Source organism: Chlamydotis macqueenii, chromosome 1, assembly GCF_036417535.1.
Source record: "Chlamydotis macqueenii isolate bChlMac1 chromosome 1, bChlMac1.mat, whole genome shotgun sequence".
Taxonomy (NCBI): Eukaryota; Metazoa; Chordata; class Aves; order Otidiformes; family Otididae; genus Chlamydotis; species Chlamydotis macqueenii.
This window is the reverse complement of record NC_141556.1, coordinates 135453563-135477540: the sequence shown is the minus strand read 5'-3', so window position 1 is coordinate 135477540 and position 23978 is coordinate 135453563. Positions and strand designations below refer to the sequence as shown.

The 23978-nt window shown below is 39.1% G+C and overlaps 1 protein-coding gene across 3 annotated transcripts in view; it reads left to right on the top strand.

Annotated features, from left to right (window-relative positions):
* Nucleotides 1–22587, top strand: part of EGFL6 (EGF like domain multiple 6) — a 41195-nt gene extending 18608 nt beyond the window's left edge. For 2 of the 3 annotated variants that reach the window (XM_086740411.1, XM_086740393.1), the window contains 5 exons: nt 8554–8883; nt 17712–17816; nt 18962–19048; nt 20443–20708; nt 21939–22587. In XM_086740411.1, coding sequence (XP_086596537.1) covers nt 8554–8883; nt 17712–17816; nt 18962–19048; nt 20443–20708; nt 21939–22037 — 887 coding nt within the window. In that variant the 3' untranslated portion in view covers nt 22038–22587. The remainder of the gene's footprint in view (nt 1–8553; nt 8884–17711; nt 17817–18961; nt 19049–20442; nt 20709–21938) is intronic. The other variant, XM_086740403.1, reaches the window with a different exon arrangement.
* Nucleotides 22588–23978: the final 1391 nt, after the last annotated feature.

The window sequence follows — 23978 nt, the reverse complement described above, 5'->3', positions numbered from 1 at the left end:
AGATAAAAGAGCTTTAAATTGTCTACTGTGTATTTTCCTTGAGCTCCCATGACTAGCCCCTTAGAGGGCTGTGCAGTCCCTTCCAGAAGAGTTTTAAGCAAACTTAGCAAAAAGTGAGAGAAGGGAGCAAAGCTGTAACTTTTGTGCTAAACCTTTTTCACTTACAGTTTTGCTTTTGTTTGTCTATTGAATATTAAAGTCTTCCTATAAAGATGTCACTGCCCGGTTGTAACTGAATATGAAGCTCCAAGAAAAAAGAAAGAAAAGGTTGCTCTTGTTTTTATATTTAAAATGAACCTTTTGTATTTAATTCCTTTATTAAACCTGGCAGGGATTTCCCCCACAATGTTATTAGAGATGTTTTCCTCAGAAGGGCATCTGAGTCCTGCTCAAATTTTTTGAACAAAAGACATTGTGAAAACATTTTAAAAGTTCTTGTCCATAGCAGATTAAGTCTACATAGCAGATTAACCTTTTCTCCTGAGTATTTTTCAAGTTATCCTTGATCAGATATGTATTATGATTATACTTCATGGTTGCAGATGTTCTATGAGTTCCATGATATGTTCTGTATTATTCATATTCCTACTCCCATTATAATGGTAATTGAAACCTTCAATATCACATCGATATTGACACTTACTGCATTTGGAATAGTGCTTATCTGTATGATAGTTTATCAGCCATTATCCTGTCTGCACTTAATATTAAATATATTCACTCAGTACAGGCACTGGTTTGAAATCAATGGTTCGAACTCCAAAGCCATTTGTACCCTTTGGATCTCAGATACGAGTTATTTTTATTTTACAACATTTAATGTTTTTATACTCCAAGAATGTACTTAATATCTAAAACTCATTAAGATCCTTGCCAGGGTCAACCCCAAACATCTGATTTCAGTCAGGTTGTTAAGAATGTAGCAGTGCTATGCTAAAATTGTATGTATACATACAAATATATGTATATATATGTGTGTTTGTGTATATATATGACATAAATGCATGTATATGTATGATGTTTCTCATACTCTATACTGCTGGAACTCGTAGCAAAATATATTGCACTCTTCCAGACATAAAAGTATTATTAATTTATTATTCATTCAAAGCATGGTGGCTTTGTTATAATATCTCCTGTGCATTGTCATGCCTTTGGTGAAGCATTGAAACACAACTTAAATGTTACATAAATTTTTCTGGAGTTATGCAAATGTCGCTTTTCAAGCGCAAATTTGTTCTAAAGAAAGGGATATTCCAGTGAAAAGCAGACCGAATAATAAACCCAGTGAAGAGTTTTCAACATTATAATCTGAAATTATTACTATACCTATAACTATAATCCAGGCATGTTAAAATACCTTAAATACAAAGCCAAAGCAACTCAATACATTAGTAGGGTTAAAACTATACTTAGTGAAATAAAAAACCACATGATTTCTCCTAAGTTAAACTTTTGTTACTTCCAGTGAAAAATGTTGACTTTTAATGAGAAGAACTAAACACACAAAAAAAAACCTGACTGGTACTGAAAGGGTTGATTTGGACACCGATTGCCTAAGCAGAGCTGTTTGGAAGGTTCTTTATGCTCAAATTCAATGTTAGGAGCCAGTTTCCCTGCTAGACCTATCCCTTGTGATATGTCACTGCAGCTTACTCCAATGGAAAGATGCAACGGGGCTGGAGACCTGACTGAATATCAAAGCAGACTGACTTGACACATCTTGATATGGGTCTGTTAAAACAAAATGTTCCACAGATGAAATGTTAAACAAATACATTTCTGATCAAAAGGATCTGGGTTTGTTTTTTTTTTCTTTCTAACAAGAAGCTGAAAATTTCAAAGGAAAATCTCTTTTTGACCAAGTCTATGTATAAAATATTCTTTCCTCAAGCAGAAATAATTCAACAGGAATGCTTTCTTAAATATGAACAAAGGAAATATGTTTGCTTGTGGAGAGGCTATGACACATTTTTTAATGTCTAATGTGAAAAAAAATCCATGTTGAAGATAGATTATTTCTATCTTTTCACTGGTGTTTCTATTAAATTGTTTGCTCTCTCTCTGCGTATCTCCTCATGTCATTTCCAGTTACTGAAGTCCATTAGTTTTTTAGGAGAGGCAGAAGCTGTGCTTTCATAAACTTAGTAGAACACACTAAATGGAAAAAAGATTTAATGCAAGAGAGGATAGAGGAATAACACACAGTAATGAGAGAAATCAGAGCCATAGGCAGATGGGCAAAAGGCAAGGGTCTCTCTTGAAAGATGTATACAACAATAAAGGCGGGGGTGGGGGGGAACAGAGTCAGTGATAGGTAAAACTTGAAAAGCAGCTGTGCTGAAAACAGACGAGTTTCTCTGGTGGTAATTCCCACACATACAGCTCCTTTTTTTTTTAAGGGAAGAAGAGGCAGTTATTTTAACCTTGAATGTTTCAGTAGTTGATTTTTCTGCAATCCTCAAAAAAGTCTGATCAGCGTAACTGATGGGGGCAGGACACGTGTTTTCCTATTTGGGAAAATGTGTTTTCAAACACTGACACAAACACCAATTAGATGTACTAGCCTACACTGAAACACTAAGTGTTCTCCATGTCATATGGCAGTTGTGGAAAAACTTTGGCTTTACTGAAACCTGGGAAAGTTTTGCTATTGCGTTTAATAGAATGACAACACCATCCTGGGAATTTGAGGGCTGGAGGCTGTGGCTTCACATTTCTTTTGGCAGCAGTGGCTGCAGCTCCTGCAGCCATCCCAGCTCCCAACAGATGGACCTGCAGCTAAACAAAAGACTTCTTAAATATGTCCTCAGTACTCCACATAATTATTCCCATAGGGTGAGAATCTCGTTTTCACAGGGAAGCATTAATTCTTTATAGCAATTGTCTCTCGTATATAACAAACTGGCTACCATGGCAGCAGTACTAGCTTTTTATAACAAATGAAAAACATTTTAATATCTAGCTTAATGAGCTTAATGAAATAAGAGTAACTAAGCACATTGTTTATAATGAAACTTCTATGGCTACATCTCCTCATGCTACCAAAAAACCTAGTAATTGAGGTAATGTAAAATTCACCTTTGCACAGAAGGTGGGGGAAAATCTTTCATTTTAGTTTGTATGCCAAGATACTAACTTAGGAGAAACCTGCTGAAACATGAGACTGCAAACAGTGCTGCTTTTAAGGATATGACCTGTGGTTGTTCAGGCACCCTTTTGCCATTCAACACTCCTATACGCATGAAATGTTGGAGGCTGCTTCTGAACTATCTCTAGCATACATTTCATTTGAGAATCCATAGAGGTGTAGCCTTTCAAATGCTCCCTAAAAGGGTCCTAGCCATTTCCACATCTGGCCTCTGTCGTGCTGCAATCTGTTGCTGGTCTCGGGTTCATGTGTTTCCTGATTTCCTATTGTACATTGAAAAACCACATTTCCCTCACCACATGCTTCTATGTGTATTTCAGCTTTTATTTAAGAATAGAGTCTCAGAGGTTCCACAAGCAATTAAGGTTCCTGGGGGGAAAATGAACCTATTTTAAATTCACTTTTTTTTGGTAGGAAACTATGAAATAACAGGAAAAAGCAATACCAATGTAAAGCCTACAACCTTCAGATGTCACTTTACGGAGCTCAACAATGGCACTCTTGTTTTTGCCTGGCTGGAGGCAGAGGTTACTATTCTTCATTATGCTTTACTGGGTATCCAAATGGCAATACAGAGTCATGACAACTCCCTTTGTCCCTCTTGTATTACTCAGGTTTCTTTTTTTTTTTGCATGTAGGCTAACCCCTAAAACCCATATATGAATTTGCTTTCTTATTAACTTGCCAGGCCTGAGAAAAGTTGGATTTGGCAAAATAAAATTTCAAAGCTTATAAAGCAATTCTGGTCATACCACTGGTGAGATGCTTACAATGCAGTTCGGTGTGGAGCCAAATACTGCTGTCATTCTTTAATGAATAACACTTAAGCTTTTGTCATACCACATACTACTGGAAGCATTGCTGGCTGGTTTAGTTCTGTATTAAGCACAGTCCAGCATGATGACCTTGCCCTGATTTCTCAAAGCATCCTTCTCTAAATAAGATGGTAAGAATTTTAGAAACGAAGCAGGCTAGAAATACATATTGCTACATTATATTCCCTGGTGCGTAAACGAGACTAATAGTCTAGAATCTGTCTTTTAGCCTACTATGAAAGCTTTCAGACTCTCTTAAGACTATTCAACAGAGGTTGAAAACTTTTACAATTCTTTCTGGAACCATGTCCTGCTGATCTAATCCTTACCCACATCTACAGACTCCCCTTAAACATGGTAAATTGTTGTCTGTATTCCTCATCTCCTCTCTAACTTTTATATGCAGAAGCCACAAAGGGAGATACCAAAGGACTTGTAAGGCAATCTCCTAGGCTTGTCTCCCACCAGGTTTTAAATATATTGCTAGGTGTGAAGGTGGAAGCAGTGTGGTGCCTGCTGGAGTGCAGGACAAGCTGTCGCCTTCTTATGTTCAGAGCCCCAGCCAGCACCAGCTGCGGTGACAGGGTATGTGGGAGGAAAATGGATGACTGTCTGTCCCTCTCCTGTATCATCCCCAGAGTACTTCCCTCTACACAACACAGCACAGAGACAGGAGGTCAGCATCTGGTCTCTGTATTTTTTCCAACGCAACTTTCACAGCTTGGTCATTAAGACATTCTACACCAAGCCATTTCTGTGGTCTTATAATCTTGTACAGCAACTGTTGACAGAAAAGATTTACTTTTAGCCCTCAGCCACTGTTTGCCTTTGTTTTTCCACTTCTTGCTTTAATTCTTTCTAATTCAAAGAAATAAAATACCTTTGAAAGTTGAGATATTTTCATACTCAGGCAATAAACACAAACGGTATAAGGGCAGGACGCGTTAACATGCTTCTTGATGGAAGGTGCATATAGAAGAGCTGGGATGAAATGCACTCCATTTATTTTCACTTTCTAAAATTCTCTATGCAGTCACGTGGATGGATAGATGCACTAATGTTTGTGAGCAACACCTGTACATTTATAGATATGTCTTGGGGCGAAGGGTCCTGAAAAATCACTGCCTCAGTGGTAGCACCCCAGATTGTTACAGAAGGTGAGCTGTTCATTCAGGCAAGTCCACAGGCAGTGGATTCAACAGAACAGCCTGAGTTTAAGGTGGTCTATCCTTACACTGGATTATTCCTCCTGCAATTTGTGGGTAGACATAAAAAGCCTTAAATCCACACCTCCGGTTACTCTAAAGCTCAATGCAGATTAGAGGGATACCAGTGATATATCCTAAAATATCCTTGGTCTCTAGTCCCTCTTTGTCCCCATGAGCATGCAGATTTTCATACTGCAGCAGCAAACTGGAGTCCGCAAGCACGTGGGGATTATGCATTTTTATCCTCCTACTTTTGTCATTCCTGTCAGTTGATTTTCTGCACTGCTTAGTTTTGCACATACAAGGAGATTGGTTTTCTGACACCACAGAAGTTGTTATGTTGAGCTGTAAGAAGTTTTCATTTCACTAGGAAGACTTCAAAGCAGAAACTAAAAGCAGATGTTCAGGTTTGCTGAGCAGTCAGTCCTGGCTTGAAAACCTCCATAGCCTCTTTATTAACAGTCTGAAGTTTCTTGTTACTGACTGTCAAGAGGAAATTTGTTTGGAATTAAGTTTTCCTGTTAATTTTTATTGTTGCATTCTGAGTTTAGACCCAGAGAACCTTAGATACTTCATGACATCATCCTCCAGAGGAAATGCTCACTTAGTATTAGTAAAGAGTTAACTTGCAAGTATCTGACAAGCAAGACTACAAGTTTTATCCAAAGGAAAAGACAAACAAAATCCTCAATTTTGATTTATTTTTTATTGGCATCCATTTACTCCAGCTGCAGCTTCAGAAAATCTGAATGCTCCAGTGAGCACACGAGAGTTTGATTTTATTCCTGGGATACCAAATAGCATGTAGTTGCATTTGCCATAAATAAAATGTGATGAATTCACAGTGATAGGATTGTATTTTCCACGAGTGAATATAAATTCAGGGAACTTTCCCCTTTTCCTACTAGACTACAGTTCTATTTTATTAACTGGTGTTTCTTTCTTCTGCTATGTTGCTGTGAAAAGAAGCACACAGAAAAAAATACTACCCAAGGTTACAAGTCCAATCCATCTATCCCAAAATACTACTATAAAGTTTTTATTATTACAAAGTGAGGAGCAAAATAGGAACATATTCATTCCCTGATAATGCAATCACTAGACAGAAAAAGCAGAGGGAGATAAAAATAGCCGACTTCCCCACCATTTGCAGTCCCAAAAGACTGTAGGCACTACAGCATAAATACTGATGGAGAATCAAAGATAGGAAGCAGTATATAAGGCTATTCGGAGCCATTGGTGGAAATAGTCTCCATCTACGGCACGCTGATACTGCTGAGCTCTCATTATTTCCTCAGTACTTTAAATAAAGGACTCAAACTGCAGAAGGCTGTCAGCTTTTTATGTGGTTGTGCCATCCTACTTACCAGTCCTCCTTCCTCACCCACACAGATTAAGGCTGTGGCCAATACTAGAGGGCTGAGTATATAATTGCATACTGACTGGTCATGTCATAGCAGTCATGAAATCCTGAGTTGATTCAAAAGCCTCATTGTCTCAAACCTCAAAGTCCATTGCTATGGACTTTAAATCCCAAGGTCACTCTCTTCCTCAGTAGCTCTGGTACCACGATAGGCAGGGACTTGATTAACTCTAGTGGAATCCTTACGGTGTGATGGGATCATCTCATAAACTAGAACTCCTCAGATTTGTGTCTTCTCTAAGACATGCATGTTTGTCACACAAACCATTCCAGACCTCGTTTTGGCACAGTGGTGTTCCTTGACTGATGTTGCGGATAAAAAGCAACAACCACAATATTGCCGTAATTTTTCCTTTCAATTTGCTTTGTACTGTACACATACCTTAAACAAACTGATCCAAAGTAGTCCTGGCTTTAACCCTCACTTATGGCTTGACCATCAGCACAAAGAGCCATCAGTCTTTGTCAGATGACAGAAGAGTACATCTGGAAGGGACTAAAAAAGATCAGTTGTTAGTCTGTTCTTTTGCTCTGAGGCGGATCATGTCCAGCATATTAATGACAGATCGTAGCCTAACAATTTTTTAAAACTTCTAGTGATACAGTTCAAATAATCTAAGTGGCTTGCCCCTGTGGTTTACTATCCTATAGCAAGGATAATAAGCAAGTTTTTCATAACGTATAACTAAAATCTCTCCTCATTTTATGTAACCTGATAATTTTCCTATCTTAAGAGAACATGGAGGACAGCTGGCCAACATATTGTCTCACAGGAGCCCTTTGTGCTGCTGCTGGATCCCACCACTGTTGGAAAATCAATTCTGCCTCCCCACATCCCTAGAAATGCACCTTCAAATGGGTTTCTATGAAAAATGTCCCTCATTCAAGCATCCAATCATAGTTTGATGATTGTAGAGCAAGAAAAATTAGATTTTGAAAGAAATAAAAGGCTTGTGTCTTGAAACTCAATACATTGACAAGGAAAGCATGATTTGAAAATTGGGGCTGCCATGTAAATGTAAAAATATCCTCTTACCAATGAATGTTTTGAAGTTTTTACCTGTATATAGAGGATATTTAACTTTATTATACCTCGTAATAGGGAAAACCCCAAATTCTTTTTTTTTTTTTTCCAGACTTGAACAATGCCAATTGACTTTTACTCCAGTTTTAAGTTTTTCACTTCTGGCAGCCTTTGTATTTCTGATCAGATCTAAAGTTGCAAGATACTACAAGGCTAGTTAGCCTTTTAATATTTTGTGACCAAGAGGAATCATAAAATAGTAAAAATCTCAGGAAATTTTACATTTATGTTCTAGTCCACCTTGTAATTGCAAGCAGATAATAATTTGGCATTCTTGGCTGCCTCTCTGAAGTTTTGGGGTTTACCCCTTAGAACTAAATATCCCTTAGAGCTAAATTAAATGGGACAGAGCAGCTTGATATAGCTCCTCTCAAAATACATTCAATTTCAGTGCCTTTCAGCCTCTGGTCCAAGAAAAGTTAGGCCAGAGAAGTTCACAAAAGATAACTAAGAAAAATGTTCATTGCTAGTAGGCTGACATTTGCTATGCAGGGAATTAACCTGCATGATTGGACAATTTTTAGTAGTCCACAAATTGAAGAAGGGTAATTTTTTTAAGCCAAATTCCAGTGTAAAAATAATTAATGTAAGGAGCTATATGACCTGTGTTACACAGGAGTCCAAAAGAGTTTGTGACAGAGGGTTGTTTTGGTCTTTTCACTGTAATGCAAACAGAGGGTTGTCTATACAACAGAGATAAAAACGTGTATGTGAATTCAGTTCTGTGTAGAGCTGAATTTATATCTCACAGTAGAGTATTTGGCTGTATGGGCCTCTGGATATTGTAAAGGACACCATGGTGTCATTTGTAAATGTTGTCATTGCTGAATGATTCCTTACATTAGTGTTTAATATTTTCTTCTTGGTTCTAGTTATCCCTGAAAAGTCAGTGAAGGAAATTGCAAGAATCTCTGGAACATCTAAGGACACGATTAAGAAACTCCTTGCACATAAAAAAAGTGTTAAAAAGCATGAAACGATCAGGAATGCGATCCCAGAAGCAGCCATGACACCGACTTCTAAGACTCACTTGCAGTTACTGGACCATGAAGGTGGCATTCATCTTGGTGGGAGCTACACTGAGGAAGAGAAAGAAACTGAAGCTACTGCAGAAGAGGAGGCAGAAGAGTCAGAGGAAGAGGAGAAGGATGATTTTGAGAATCAAATTGACTATGAGCGAAGCCTTAGAGGAGATGTCTTTTGTAAGTTTATTCATTTTTTAAAATATCTGGTTTCAATGTAAAAATATATATAAACACTAACAAAAACATGGTGAAAAATTACAGCCATTTTATCAAATCTACCTGTGGAAAATGAAAAGCAACCTAACATACCTACTGGTGAGGTTAAGGTACCCTTTTAGGGGAATCTGTTTGCAGCCAATGTGAGCAGAGGAGGAGTGCGCTGTCCTGAAAGCCGCTCTGCAGGCTGGGCTTTCCAAGAAGTTTAGACATAGCACATAGTTTTTCCCCATTTTCTTCACAGAAGCCCCAGCAAAACAAGATAGTGTGCTGCTTCATTACAAGTAACACAATAATTAGTTTTGATTCACTACATCCTAGGTAGTGTGCATTGTTCAGAGGAAAAACATAGACTTTGGTGTCCTTGTGTTTCACATAATATAGACCATATAATAGGCACAACTGTTGCTCATGTCATTCCCAACAGAAAAGTAACAACGTGATTCACAGAGGGGTTTTTTTATCCCTTTTGTTTAAATGTGATAGTTTATCTGAATTAAGACAAAGCATTTCATAGAATCATAGAGTAGTTAGGGTTGGAAGGGACCTTTAAAGGTCATGTAGTCCAGCCTCCCTGCAAGGATTCATGGATTGGGGGAGATAGCTCAGACATCTCAGCAAGTTTCTTCTGTAACCTGCTTGGACAGGTCAGGAAGGATTGCCAGAAGCAGTGTCCCAGGGTAGGGTCACCATCTTTTTTGGTTAAAATGACAAAGGGCTCTGTTCTCTGTGCCTGGTGTTACAAGGGCTCTCCTGTACTGGGCTACGTGACTTGATGCAGTTGCAAAGGGTGGATCGTGTAACTCAACTCTTCCTGTTGAGTACTCGATGCTACACTATTTGGAATAGACTCATTTCTCAGATTTCAGTTTGAGTGAGGGCACACACGGAAGATCCTTTGTCCACAGGAAAAGCGAAGTCAAAATAATACGCAATATATTTTTGTTGTGATGTTTGGTGAGATTCATTTTCAAAAGCTTTCTCAACCAAACCAGGACATTTGAACACCATAAACCTGGCTAGGCAGAGACTCCTTATCTCTACAAAATTGCCACTACAACTGACAGCAGTGACGATGAATATTATTGCTTGAAATTATTAAAGCACTGTTTTATCTGTATTTTTGCCTATATTGTCTTTGTTCCAGTCCAATTTGGCTGGAATTTTCCATTATTATTATAAGGGATTTATATGCTGAACATGCGAGAGAGATTTTATTTTGCCAGAGGATGCTGGCCAAAGGTTGGTGTGCCTCTTTATACAGGGACACTAGTATGCCCAAGATGTAGTTTCATTAAGGATGTGAACTTGTAATATTTATGGCTTTCTCGTTTGATACCAACTAGGTACAGGACTTAAGGCATTGTGCGATTTGCATTTTTCTTTCAGGATGGGTTGCATATGTTAACTGTGTTTCCTTTCCTTTTACATTTTCATGTGCTATACTTGATCTTTGTTATAAAAACTCAGTCATGATTCAGGCACTTAACTGTTTGAAATTTTGGCTTTAAAAACATTTTCATTTTTAATGATATTGAATGACCCTTTGGAGTACATGATTAGCTCAAAATTAAAGCTGGTAAATTTACACATTTTTTTTTCCTCCTCTGCTGATGTCTATTCAGCAGTGATTCTTTTACTACCACATTAAGTTCCTCCATATAATCCCCTCAAGTATTCACATTGCATCTGCCTTTTGTATTATTAATATTAGTATTGTTTGTCTTCCAGGAAGAGGATTTAATCAGGAAAACTGGGCAGGTCACACTTTTCAGAGATCGTAATTGTTATTTTAAAATATATGTATTATTTTATCATAGTAGTTTTACTACATAATATATATATAGAGAGAGAGAGGGAGACACAGAAAAATACTGTAGGGAAAAAAAGGAACTACTATATTGTCCTGGTTTTGGCAGGGAGTAGCCGCAGGGCCGGTAGGGGCCGGAGTAGGGGCAGGGTATCGGCCGGTAGGGGCCGGTAGGGGCAGGGAGTAGCCGCAGGGCCGGTAGCCGGGGCTGGAGTAGCCAGGGTATCGGTCGGTTGATTTTTTCTCCCTTCTTCCTGAGGGTGCTGCACGTTAAGCAGTGTTTGGTAGATACTAGCCAGTGCCCAGCACAAAGCGGTAAGCTTTGCCTCTTTAGAATAGCTATGGCATTTTTCTTTCAAATATTCAATCACTTCATCTGGATTCTGTAGTTGTTCGGGAGTGAAGTTCCAGACCATTGGAGGTGAGAAGTTTTCTAGGTACCTGCCTGTCTTCTCCCACATACCATGCCACCCCTGCCCCTCCAACCTCAAGGTAGATCTCCGGGTGAATTTTGTAAATAATTGTTTAATCCTAAACAACATCTGAAACCCATTTAGGACACAGAGCAATAGGAGTATGCTGGCTTGCACATCCCAAGGATATTCAAAATTCTCGAGAGCTGATGTGACTCGCTCAAAAGAAAAAGGGAAGGTAAAGGAGTATGGGAAGGTACCCTCCTCTGACTTCCCCATAGATTGGTTCTCCAGGGAGAAAAAGAAAAATGTGTGATTATTAATAATTCTTACCAAATGGCATCCAAAGTACGGAGTTGCCAGCAATGCCGAAAACAAGGACCAGATTAGTTTAATGACCAGTGATGATACCATATCATAAGCCAGTAGAGCCCAGTAAATCAAAATGAGAATTCTCATCCATTTCCGAGAAATGATAAACAGCACCAAAGGAAATATGTGATGCAACTTAGGACAGACATAACACAACCATGTGAACACGTAGTACAACATTGTGACCAGGGATTCAAATAAAATAATGAGCACTTGTAACAACTTTCACACACTCTAGTCAGATCTGTCCTTACCTCAACCCTTCGAGCCCCACGTTGGGCGCCAAAATGACTGTGATGGTTTAGCCCAAATCACCACACAGCTTCTCGCTCACTCTCCCCCTCCCCAGGGGGATGGGGGAGAGAATTGGGAAGGAAGGAGAACTCGTGGGTTGAGATGAAGACAATTTACTAAAATAAAAGGGAAAACTACAATAATAACAGAATATAAGGATATTAAAAAATATACAAAGTGAACAATATGTGTTTTCTCACCACCCGATGTCCCAATGACCGATACAGCCCGTCCCGAGCAGCGATCACGGAAACAAACCCGAGCAGCAAGCAAAGGAGCAAAAGGGAGCCAGCAAGGTAGGGGGAACGATGCCAGCCAAAACAAGCAGGAAGGATGGATGCCAGGAAGGCAGATACCCACCCTCGCCTGCCCCCACTTATATACTGAGCATGACGTTTATGGCATGGAATACTCTCTTTGGCCTGTTTGGATCAATTATGCTGTCTGTCTTTCTCCCAGCTTCCTGCATCTGCACATTAGCGAGACTCGGAAAGCAGGACGGTGTCCTTGGTCTCATTCACAACAACTGGTATCATCAGGGTGTTTATGAACATTCTTCACACACAAAATCCAAAACATACCAGCTACTGAGAGGAAAAATTAACTCCATCCCTGCCAAAACCAGGACAGTATATGGAGATTGAAAGTATTAAAATAGGCCAAATATCAAAATACAAGACCTTCTTGAAAACTAGAGAGAGGCAGACCAAAGTGCTTGTTTGTATAAGCAATGACTCTACAGATGCTACACTCAAGCTAGAGGTGAACTTCTAGTGCCCAACCTTAATTCTGTAATTTTCTAACGTTTCAATGCTTTTCATGTACCATTCATCATCCAGAATGGTATTGCTACCAGCAACTAAATTCCATATTCTGTACTTTAGGAATTTATGAAACTCATATAATGCTTAATACACTCCCATAGTATCATGTTGCCAGCTGTGTTAATTACAGAGCCGCTTCCTTTGATAGCACCAAGAATGATAGAGGTTTTGGTTTTCTGGTTGGTTTGGCAATATGAAAAGTGGGCTGTTTCCCTTATGGGTTCTGGGCTCTTAATTCTGAAAAAGAGCACTCTCTCAGTTAATCAGGATGTTTGCTCTTAATCTTACTCTTTTCTGATAATTCGGCCACTTGGTGAGCAAATAATGCTGAGATCACAGCTCACACCACAGCTATAGATAAAAGGCAAGAGATGTCAGACATCTGGCGCATGTCATTCGTTCAGAGGAGGATGTGGTAGCAGAGCTGTGGCGTATTCATTTCAGTCCGACATAGTGATATACTGTATATATAGGAAGCTAGTCTCCATTTTACTACCTCTTATATTCTGCTTGATTTTTTTTACAGTGCCTGCTATGGTTTTCTGGGTTTTTTTTTAATGGGCTTTGAACATCACAGAGCAATGTCAGAAAGACAGCAAGTACCATTTTTGTGAGATTTCCCACTTGCTGCAGTTTCAGGCACTGTTACCAACAGTGACTTACTTTTCCCAAATTTTGTGTGTTAATTCTACTTTTAGACTAACTAGACTACCTAGGCAAAACTAGACATAGGCATTTTCCAGAGGACAGAAAAATCAAATGGCCATAACAAGAAATAAAAATATACTACGTTGCCCACAACTAGCACATTAAATACATGGGTGCTTCAACTCTGAGATATATATATATATATATGTTCCTCCATTACAGCTGCCTCAGCAAGAGCTCAATGTGATGCCACAGATGATTTATAAGAAATACAGTCTCATTAACCAGAAAAAAAAAAAAGGAATTAAAGCTTTAAGGATGGCACATGCATTACTGCAGACACATAGAAAATTTCTTCCAAGCTATAAACCAAGCCATATTTTTTCAGACAAAAAAGTCATTTCCAAATGCACTATAAGTAATTTTATATACAGCAGTTGGCAAAGCAGAGGGGTAAAACCAAGTGCACATAAAGGAAAATCTGTCAGTGTTTTCGGTAAGCTCTTTTAGCACCATGGACTCACTTACCAGTCACTTACCTGTGCTTTTGTACTGTTTCTGAAGGGTACCCATAAAAAAGTGCTCCACAGACCTATTCTACTGAGCTTCTGCTTGTTAGGTTTGGGTGTTTGGCTTCTCTGTTTTTTTCTTTTTTTCCTTTTTTCACTTTGAACCTTTTAATATTGCAGCTTAGTCCAAGCAGTGCTTTTCCAGAAGTACCCCTGAAGCTCCCTATTGCTTTTGTGATCTCGTTGCCCCTTTTTTGAATTACAGACTGACTTGAGGGTCTGTCTGCATGATACTTCTTCAGGCAGACCTGAGCTGACTTCAGTTGTGCTGCAAGCAAGCCAAGCGCAAACCAGCTCCAACCAAGAAGTAATGTAGTCGGAGCTGGGGCAACTGGCAGATCAGTGCTAATACACCTGTTTGACAGACAGAGTGAACTGCTGTCTGCCTGCACTTCTAGGACAATACTGCTCTGCACTGTATGAAAGGATATGCCTGAAGCTAACTAGCTTTTTTGCTATAGCTCCTAGTGGCAGTCTGTTATCTTTCTACTTAGCTAAAGGTCCCCGGACAGGGGGATGGCTAGGAGGTGGCTCTCAACCCTCATCTATTTCATTATGTGCAGCACCTCCCGCAAGCCTCGTGTTTTTAAAGTGTTCCCTATATAAACTTGATTCTAAATCCCTTTCATGGCACTCTATTTAGGCACGTGTATACTAAAACAATGTCTCGATGCTTCTTTTCAGCATGACTTTCTAATTTTCTGAGGTTATTGCTAAGAAGCGTTTCTGTGATCGCAGACATCCTCAGTAGTTTCAGAGTTGTTTTATGTGAGTCCTGTTATTTTTCAGGGAAGTACTTTCAGCCAGATAGAGCTGCCTGGGGCTATTCTGTTTTGCAGAAGGTCTTTTTCCTTGCTGCAGTTCCCAATGTAGAATACAATTGACAAACTGCATCTAACATGACTCAGAGAGATTCCCCCTCCTCAGAACAGGGGCGATACTCAGATACATGTCACAAACAGAAACACCGAATTTCTTGCAGATGCAAGAACCTGTATCAGCAACAAGATGGCTGTTCTCAGGACCAGAATGTCACTAAGTTACTTACGCCCAGCTCATCACAGACATTCACAGACACAACTCCTGTGGAAATTGGTGATAGTTAGTTACATAGGTACCTCTGAAGACCTGGGCATTAGTTCTGTCTGCCACTAATTCCTGCTTGTAAGATCAACCCATCTTACCTCATGAGAGTATCATGATGACATCAACAGTTATCAATGTGTGGCACCATGATCTGAAGGGTTTCATATGCAGAGATTATACAGTAGCTAGTGCTGCAGATAAGTATATGGGTGGACACCAGCCGTACAGAAAGAAGGGTTGACTCTGCTGTGCCTGAAGTGGGACGTGTGTGGCTTTTGTTGGTGACAGTGTGTTCTTAGGGAACAGCTGAGACAAGGACTGCCTTTCTGCAAGCACCACTTGACAGCAGTAAGAGCTGAAAAGAGCAATCCTGACTCCTGCTTAGTACTTAGGAAGGGGTAAACTTTGGATCCTGGCTATGTCCAGTGATGGTCTGATGTAAAATGTAGGCACATTCCAAGAAGTACGGTTTCTTGGAAACCTTTTTGTAAGCTGAAGCTTACAGTTTCTCATAATACGCAAGTAATACCTTCCAATAAGTGGAGAACCTGAATGTAATGCCTGACACTGAAAACAAAAATAGATTTGGATACAAAATTTGGCTATTTTTATGTGCATGACAGTTCTTCACTTGAAGCATCTGCAGCACACAGCTACACCTGCATGTATAGCCCTCAAGTGAATTCAAGTGTAATTCAATAACTGGGTAAATAAATCATTCTGGCAGCTGTTGTCTTTTGTTAAATCACTCCAGCCTTTCCAGAACTGATCATATTTAATTGCTCTCTTCATTTTTGGCAAGGGTTTTCACAGTCTGAGCCTCTTTCACTAAGTACAAGGCCAAGTTTATGCCATGACAGTAAACTTAACACCTAATCTCTATGTGCCTGTTCGTAAATGTGTATAAGTATACATACATTAATTTGGAGAAAGATATATTAATCCTTGCCTTAAGTAAGAATATTATCCAAGTTATTTAAGCAATGCTCTGGGTGAGGAGAAGGCTGCAAGGGCAACAAGAGAGGACACGCTCCTGGCAATTCATCAGAAAGCTCGTAAGATTGCATGAGTCTCCTTTCTTGGCTCAATTCAGCACCTCTAGAAGTGCCTCCAGGGCCTCTTCATTAGTGTATGTTTCCCCTGGAGTACACACAGGGCAATTTTTGCCAGTTTTGAAGGAAAAGAAAGGTTAAGTAGATGGCATGGTCTTTATGGTGCTAGGAGGCTCTGGATTGCAGTGGGTTGTAAGTATATTCTTAAAATTGAGTATGTGTTTATGCCTGTGAGTGTGCTGGAGTATTTTAATGGAAAGCCCTAGCTCATTGGAACTCATGGGAACAATGTCCTCTGTGAATAAACGTGTGTGCATGTGAAAGTAATGACTCTTAAAATATTTCGACTTTCTAATAACATGTATGAAACAATGTTGAGTAAGGAAAAGTAATTCCCATTTCCATAGCTCCTATCATCTGGCACTGTTGAGGAAGTCTGAGCTTTTCTTAGCGCTGCTGCCTGCGTGGTGTGGCTGAAAAGTGAACTTCAGTCTGTCAGGCTTTCCACTGATGATTTCTGTAAGCAGTTAATCCAAAGGATCCTCCCTCCTCCTCTAAAATGGCACATTTAAGATCCTCCTGTTTTCATAGCTGTGTATGTATATTTCATAGGTATCATCTGCATATATGTTTGCAAAGGATAGAATCATCTGCCAGTGAAAGCAGATCTTCCCCTTATCTCATGTGTGATTAGTTACTTACACTGGCTCTGAACAAAGAAGTTCAGACTATAATTTTTTTTTAGCGAGTGCATTTTCTCTATTAATCACTTAAAATAGTACAAAAGAAGCTTAACCACAGAACTTGAAAAATACCTAGAGAATTTTAGAGTATTACTTAGAGTAAATAAGAGTTTGCAAGCTTCTGTATCTTTGTAGCTTATCAGACAGGAGAGGTTTTGCCTTGGTCTCTTCAAGCTGCTGCTGAAAAATAGTGCTTCTTGAGTAACTGCCCCCTTTAGGCCAGTATCTTGGAGAATGCACCTAACGTTCATTGACTGTGCTGCTGTACTGACTCTTCCAATTCGGCACAATACATGTCAAAAAATGTTTACGAAATAATTTGTTTGGGACTGGTTATCAAATCATCAGGCTTTGCTTGCCGGCTGTTGCAAGGAGGGTGAGGAAGAGGCAGGGCAGTCGCTGTGCCCTTCCCTCCCAACAGACAGCAGAGCTGATCAGGTTTGCAGGAGAACATGTACCCCAGCAGAGAGTATGGCTTCAGAAAAATGATTTCCTGGGGCTTCTGTTACAGCAGCACCAGCTATTACTTACCTAACTACAGAGCTGTGGGCCTTTGATCCCCCAAAGTTTATGGCTTTTACAAAGTCTCTGACATGACCCCTTTTTTGAGGCTGCTGTTGGCGAAGTGCTGCCAAGCTGCTGAGTTGCTGTCTTCTCTGTCTGGTAGAGTTCAGGTACTCCGATGATTAGTTGAAGTTTTGTAGCAAGAAAGCAGATCACTATGCCAAAGAAAGATTATGTTCAGCATTTTATGACCTAATGAATCTTGCAGCTCTATTGCCCACAGCTCAGAAGGCCCAGTGCTGTGGAAAAGAGCAATTTAAACAAAGTTTTAAAATTCAGAGTTAGTATCTAACTGGGGTTAGGAATGTGAGTTTGGTGGTGGAGTGGAAAACACATACATTGAGTTATTTAAATGAATGATGGCAACTGGTATAAAGGAATAAAGTTCCATTTTCTGTTCCCCTGATGAGTCAGCACTTGACAAGTTGTTCTCCCTAGTTCCCATGGTGAAAGAAGCTGCTGCCTTTGGCCCTCTCCTGGCACAGAGGAAAGTTCCAGTGTCGAGACCAGAGCAAGAAGGTAGATTATTTTTATTCTATAATGTTTATTTTCCTGGTGCAAAACAACTTCCCTGTGATGGACAGAATCATGAGGCTGACTATAAGGACCTGCTTATGACAGCCATAGAAAAAAGCAGAATCCAAATGTGGGGAACTGAGAGATTGTATTGAGCTGATGCATTTACAGGGCAGCAGCATCCTCCTGAGGAGTCACCAGCCAAGTGGGCAGGGGCTGAAATGCTGGGATTGGCTCTAGCTGAGATTATTTTAACAACAATGTGGGTTTCACCCACAAACAATCCACAAATGTTTCCAAATCTTAAAGAAAACAAAACAAAACAAAATAAACAGAGATTGGAGTTTTCCAATTCAGAAAGCAGTACTCTTGGAAACAATGGATTTATAGAGTAAAGCTCTCTAAGTGCCATGTACTGCGCTCCTCTGTCTCATGACAAAATACATGAAAAGAACAAGAAGGATGCCTCTTTCAGAGCAAATTCAGATGGCTGACATATTATTCCTAATCTGGTCTGTCACGCATTGCACAGTCTTTGTTTCTTTGTGTATGTAATGCTTTTCACCTGCACAGTCCTGAAAATTGTGGTGTGCTCTGGGTGACACACTTTCTCAGTGTGCTCTAAAGGTCAACTGATTTGGGCTATTCCCAGCCCTATGTAGCATAAGTATCAAGTGCTGACATAAAGGATTCCTTCCATGGGAGGCCAGCTTCCCTCTTTAAATGGATAGAACTGGAGCATGAATATCAAGCAGTACAACAAATGGAGAGAGGAAAGCTCTAAAGTTGGTAGATCCAAACCAGTTACAATGCTAGAGTTCAAAACTAACACTTCCAACTATATGTGGTGATCAGCAGGCACTCACTATACAGAAGTTACAGCATATAAACTCATCTGCAGATGGGAAATTGGCAGTAAAAAGACATAACAGATTTTCCTGTGAGTTAAAGAAAGAATTACTACATAAATTCTAATGGTTTGCTTTTTTTTTGCAATTTAATCAACAGTATCTGAACTCAGATTGTACATAATTTTAGAGTGACCTATGCATTCATAAATAGGTGAATAAAGAACAAATTTTTTATCAGTATTTATGATATAGTGCTTCTCTTATCGCTGAGTCTCCATTGCCAATGTTTTTTTCCAGTTGATTGTAGCTTCAGTCGAGGGGTCTGCGTCTGGAAACAAGATGCTGATGATGACTTTGACTGGAATCCTGCTGATCGAGATAGAGGTATTTAAATAACCTGTCTTCTAGCTATGCTTTGATTTGATGGCTCACTCCCTCAAAAAAAAGGGCCACCAAGGGGAAAATACAGTCAAGAATTAACTTTTCTATCAGTGGGTTATTTTTATAAAAGAAAAAAGAAGGCAGACAATGCTGGGAGTGGAAATTGTTTCTTTGAAATATCCAGTAGCAACTGGTAATCAGCACCATATTTCAACACAGACAAATGAAAAGATGAGAGAAAGGATTAGAATATAACTGTTCAGAATGGCAAGGTACAAGGCAATGGAAATCTTATTAGTTACTTATTGGTAGAGCATTTAACCACACATCTGCCGTCTAAATGGATGTGGCAACGTAGTCACTCACATGGCTTAGACAGCACTGTGACAACTGCTTAGAAATCTCAAACTCTGCCAGACAAACTAGTGACGGCATTCCTCAGAACGAGCCAAGGGCAGGGAGCTATTCAGGAACAACCGATACCTGACTTGGTACCAATGGCAGGCCTGCTAAAACCTGAGAAAGAGCTCCATGAGTGCAATGTGTGACTGCTGTGCTGGTGTATATCAAAAGGTGTGGCTGAAGAAACTTGTTTGAAAGGATGTCTCTTCCCCTGTGGCACAGCAAATGTTGCAGAAGCTGCTGCAGTATGGACCAGTGGATCCTGCAGATCCTGCAGGACACTTGCTCAAGTTCCTACACACACATTCTCTCCCTCTTCCCTCACAGTCTTTCTGTCCCAGTCTTTCTTCACCAATCCTTCCTCCTCTGCTCCATATATTTCCTTTTCCCCAAGTCACTTCTCTGTGATGTCACTTCCAGGAAGACTTTATCCCAACCTTACCCCATCTCCCCGAACTTATATCTGCTGATTACAACTTTATTTATGGGCCCTGATGTTTTATCCCTTTATCACTTTGTGCGTCTCTGTCATTTACATTGGTCCTCCAGTATTTGGGAAATAAGCTATCAGTTTCTTTATGAGTTTGTCATCACTGCAAGAACAGCGAAGAGAGTATTGAGCTAGCTCTAGTACCAGAAACGATCTGACCATAGAAGCACAGCAGCATGTTTCAGACTTGCATTTGAAAACCTGAAGAATGACTGTAATTGCCAGTGAAATATGAACTCATCTCCTCTATAAACTGACTTCCAACAGCACAAGCTTATTCCTTATAAAGCATACTCCCTGCTGCTTTTCTCCGGCTTGATTTTAAATTATTCAAGTAACATAGCTTCCACATATTTTCTTAGCAAATATGTATTCAATTTGGTAATAAATAACACGGTATCTGAGAGCAATGGGTGGTGGAACCTTCAAAAATTGAGATACGCATTTAGCAAAAGCCACCTGCTTAGTCAACACTCAAAGATGCATTTTCTTTTTTTATCACAAGGCGATGGGTACTACATGGCAGTTCCAGCTTTTGTGGGGCACAAGAAGGATATGGGGCGTCTAAAACTTCTCCTCACCGACCTCAAACCAAAGAGCAGCTACTGCTTGATTTTCAGTTATCGACTTGCTGGCGAGAGAGTGGGGAAACTTAGAGTGTTCCTGGCAAACAAAAAAAACACTCCTGTCTGGGAGCAGAACAAAGGAAGAGATGAAAGGTGGAGAACTGGAAAAATAGATATATTTCAAGGGGCTGAAACAACCAACAGTGTAAGTACAAGACAATTTATAAGCCAACTACCATAATCAACATAACAGCTTAATTTCCTAATACTCAAGTACTCCACCAGCTGTTTTATAGGCATTGCCTACTGGCAATTGAAAGGCTTATCTGAAATGGGAAACAGGAGCACAGATTTCAGGAGGCAGAAAAGTTCTATCTGGTTGTAATTTCAGAACTGAATTACCCCAGTTGGTAAGAACACTGACTCCAGTAATGCTGTCACTTTGTAAAAACTGCATCAGATCATAAATTAACACAAACAATTAAGATCTCAGCTTAATATCTCATGCAACGGAAGCATACATATATATTGCTGGAAAAAAAAATGAAAATGATCCCTGTTTCATAGAAGAGGATGCTCTCAAACCAAACTAAATCAGATAATTAGTAAAAAACGAGACATCATGTATAATCAAGGACAGGCAATCCATCTAGGAGCAGGACGTGCTAGCCAACAGGGAACACTGTGCAGTGAGGTATGTCTGAAAACCACCTGAATCAGGGCTTCAGCATCTTTCTCCTTGAAGTTTGAGGGCCTAGTTTTCATTTATGTGACTGTTTTCAGTGCTATGTAAAGGCTTTTATTGTATAACTGAATACTCTGAGTATGAATGAAATGCAAGCTCTTTTCAAGGTTCTTTGCACTGCCGGAATGATGTAGAAAAGCCCTTACATAAATGAAAGTCAGATTATAAAATAAAAACCCAGACATCATATTCATAAAAATGAACCTACTCTCTATATGTAGTATACATACCATACTATATATACATACACATACTATATATAGAAAGAGTAAATGTATATAGTATATACACTACATATGTAGTACATATAGCCCAAAACTAAGGATCCAAATAGATTTAATATGAACAGTTGTAATGCCTTCAAGAAAAGGAGTGCAATAACATCACATAGTGTGATAAAACTATATTATTATAATAGGATTTCACTCAATTTGCATTTTCTTTGTACAATAAAAATAAGTAATCTTATTAAAGGAATCCATTTGGTATGGTAAATCTGTGCAGAGGATTATCAGTTTAGTTCAAATAATACACAGAAACTCAAAAAACTGCAAAGATTTAAGTAATTAAGTCCTCTATTATGACAAAACACTCCTCAGATATACCATTATAACTAAAGAACATTAAGAGTTGCTAAATGGTTGCATAAACTACATTTTCACTGTTAATACATCTCTTTTCTTATGGCAGGTCACTTTTGAATCAGAACGTGGGAAGGGCAAAACTGGAGAAACTGGAGTAGACAATGTTATACTAATTTCTGGTCTATGCCCAGAAGATATCCGATAATGGATATTTGAGCGTACTGTATTTAATCCTACTTTTTAATATTTGCCTTACTAATAGTGTATTTTTATATCATTTTGTTCATTAAAAAAAAACCCAAATCATAAAAACTGTGCCTTGAACTTAATGCAGCAATGCAGACAGAAAAACTGACATGTGCAAGATGCAGAGTACAAGTTTCTATGAGTTACTGTAATTCTAATACATGCTTTGAGTGTAGCACTACTGTATTTTATAATTCAAGGTCAGGGTTTCTATAGTATTATTTGTCTAACTTTTTTACAAATTCTACATGTGCTTATTCCCTGAAGTCCTATTCAAGGCTATTCTTAAGTATTCTTTGTCATTTCTTACACACTACAAGAACATAATGCAGTATTTAAGATTATTTTACTACTTCTGGTGACATAATTTTAACTTTGTACTTAGCGTGTAGATATTCAATCTCTTCAACAAGTGAGAGAACATTTCCATCTTGATGGAGCTATGCAAATTGTAAGTGGAGTCATGTCTTTGAGGAATATTTTCATTACTAATAAAGTCTGTAAAATACCTTCTTTGTCATCAGTATCTTTAAGTCACACAAATCGCTGTTTAGAAATTATCCCTTTATAGTTTTATAAGCATGCAATGTTCATCATTAACAGATCATGTTGCCAACTGGCACTGAAAAAATCATTAGCACTTAAGAAACTTCGCATTATGTACTAACCCTTCAGGGACAAATTCATTCCTGTTAGATTGCAGGTATACTCTACCCCACAGAGGTGTGAAAGAATGGTTTTCATTTTCCAGCGGACAGTATAGTCTAGTGGCCAGACAATAATGCTCCTCCTTACACAACTGAAGCAAAAAGATTTTTGCTGAGAGTCCCTCCTTGCCCCTTCAAATTTCAGCAAAAGGGATGAAGACTATCTGCCACCACCAGAAGCAGGGAGGTGAGCAGAACCTCTCCCACAAACTAGGAGTTGCCACCCTGCCACCCCCTGCCACGCTTGCCCATTGTTATTGTTTAACTTGGCAGGCAGTTAAACACCACACAGTCGTTTGCTCACCCTCTGGCCCTGGTGCGATGAGGGAGAGAATCGGAAAAAATGTAAAACTCGTGTGTTGAGATAAAGAAAGTTTAATAGGACAGAAAACTAAGGGAATAATAATAAAGATTATGATAAAAGCATACACACAAAAAAAAGTGATGCAAAATACAATTGAGGAGTTTCAAAGCAAGGTGAAAGTTCTCTCAGTGGTGGATTGAATGGTGACTGTGATCTCAGGATGCCTGAAGGATCTGGTCAGAGATGAAAAGTGAAACAAGTATTTTTCTAGACTCGCTTCTCCTTGTCTGACTCTCTGAAGTTGAACTACCCTTACTGTAGACTGAGAAAATGAAAGACCAATTTTATTGAAATCAAATTTTGTCTCTAGCTTCAAACAGCAATAATTTACACACACACAGTGCTCCTAAAGCCTAAAAAGTCTAAGAATCGTTACAGTCTCGAGCATTACTGTGCCAATGACATATTTGAAATATATATGTAGAGCAAACCAAGTCTACCTAAAAAGTGTGGCTAGGCATTTCTTGCATGTGCAGTTATTTGGCATGGAAAGAAAACTACTGCCTGTGGAAGGCATAATATCTGAAGACTATTTGCTCAATACACAAACAATAGAGTAAATAGAATGAACACAGTCTGATATGGAGCCAGATATGCCAATATTTATTTGTTGTTGGTTGAATCGTAGCCCACCATGAATCATGACTGTGACAATTACTTTAGTAGTAGCATTCCACCCAAAGGACAAGATAAAAAGAAAATATTTTGCATTTCGTGGAATGAGTAAGAAAATGATTTGTACAGACTGCAACAGCTGCCATAAGGCTTTCTGTGGCAGATGCAGAAGTTGTTTCTGACTTGGTTGCAATGGATTTTCAGGTACAAAATA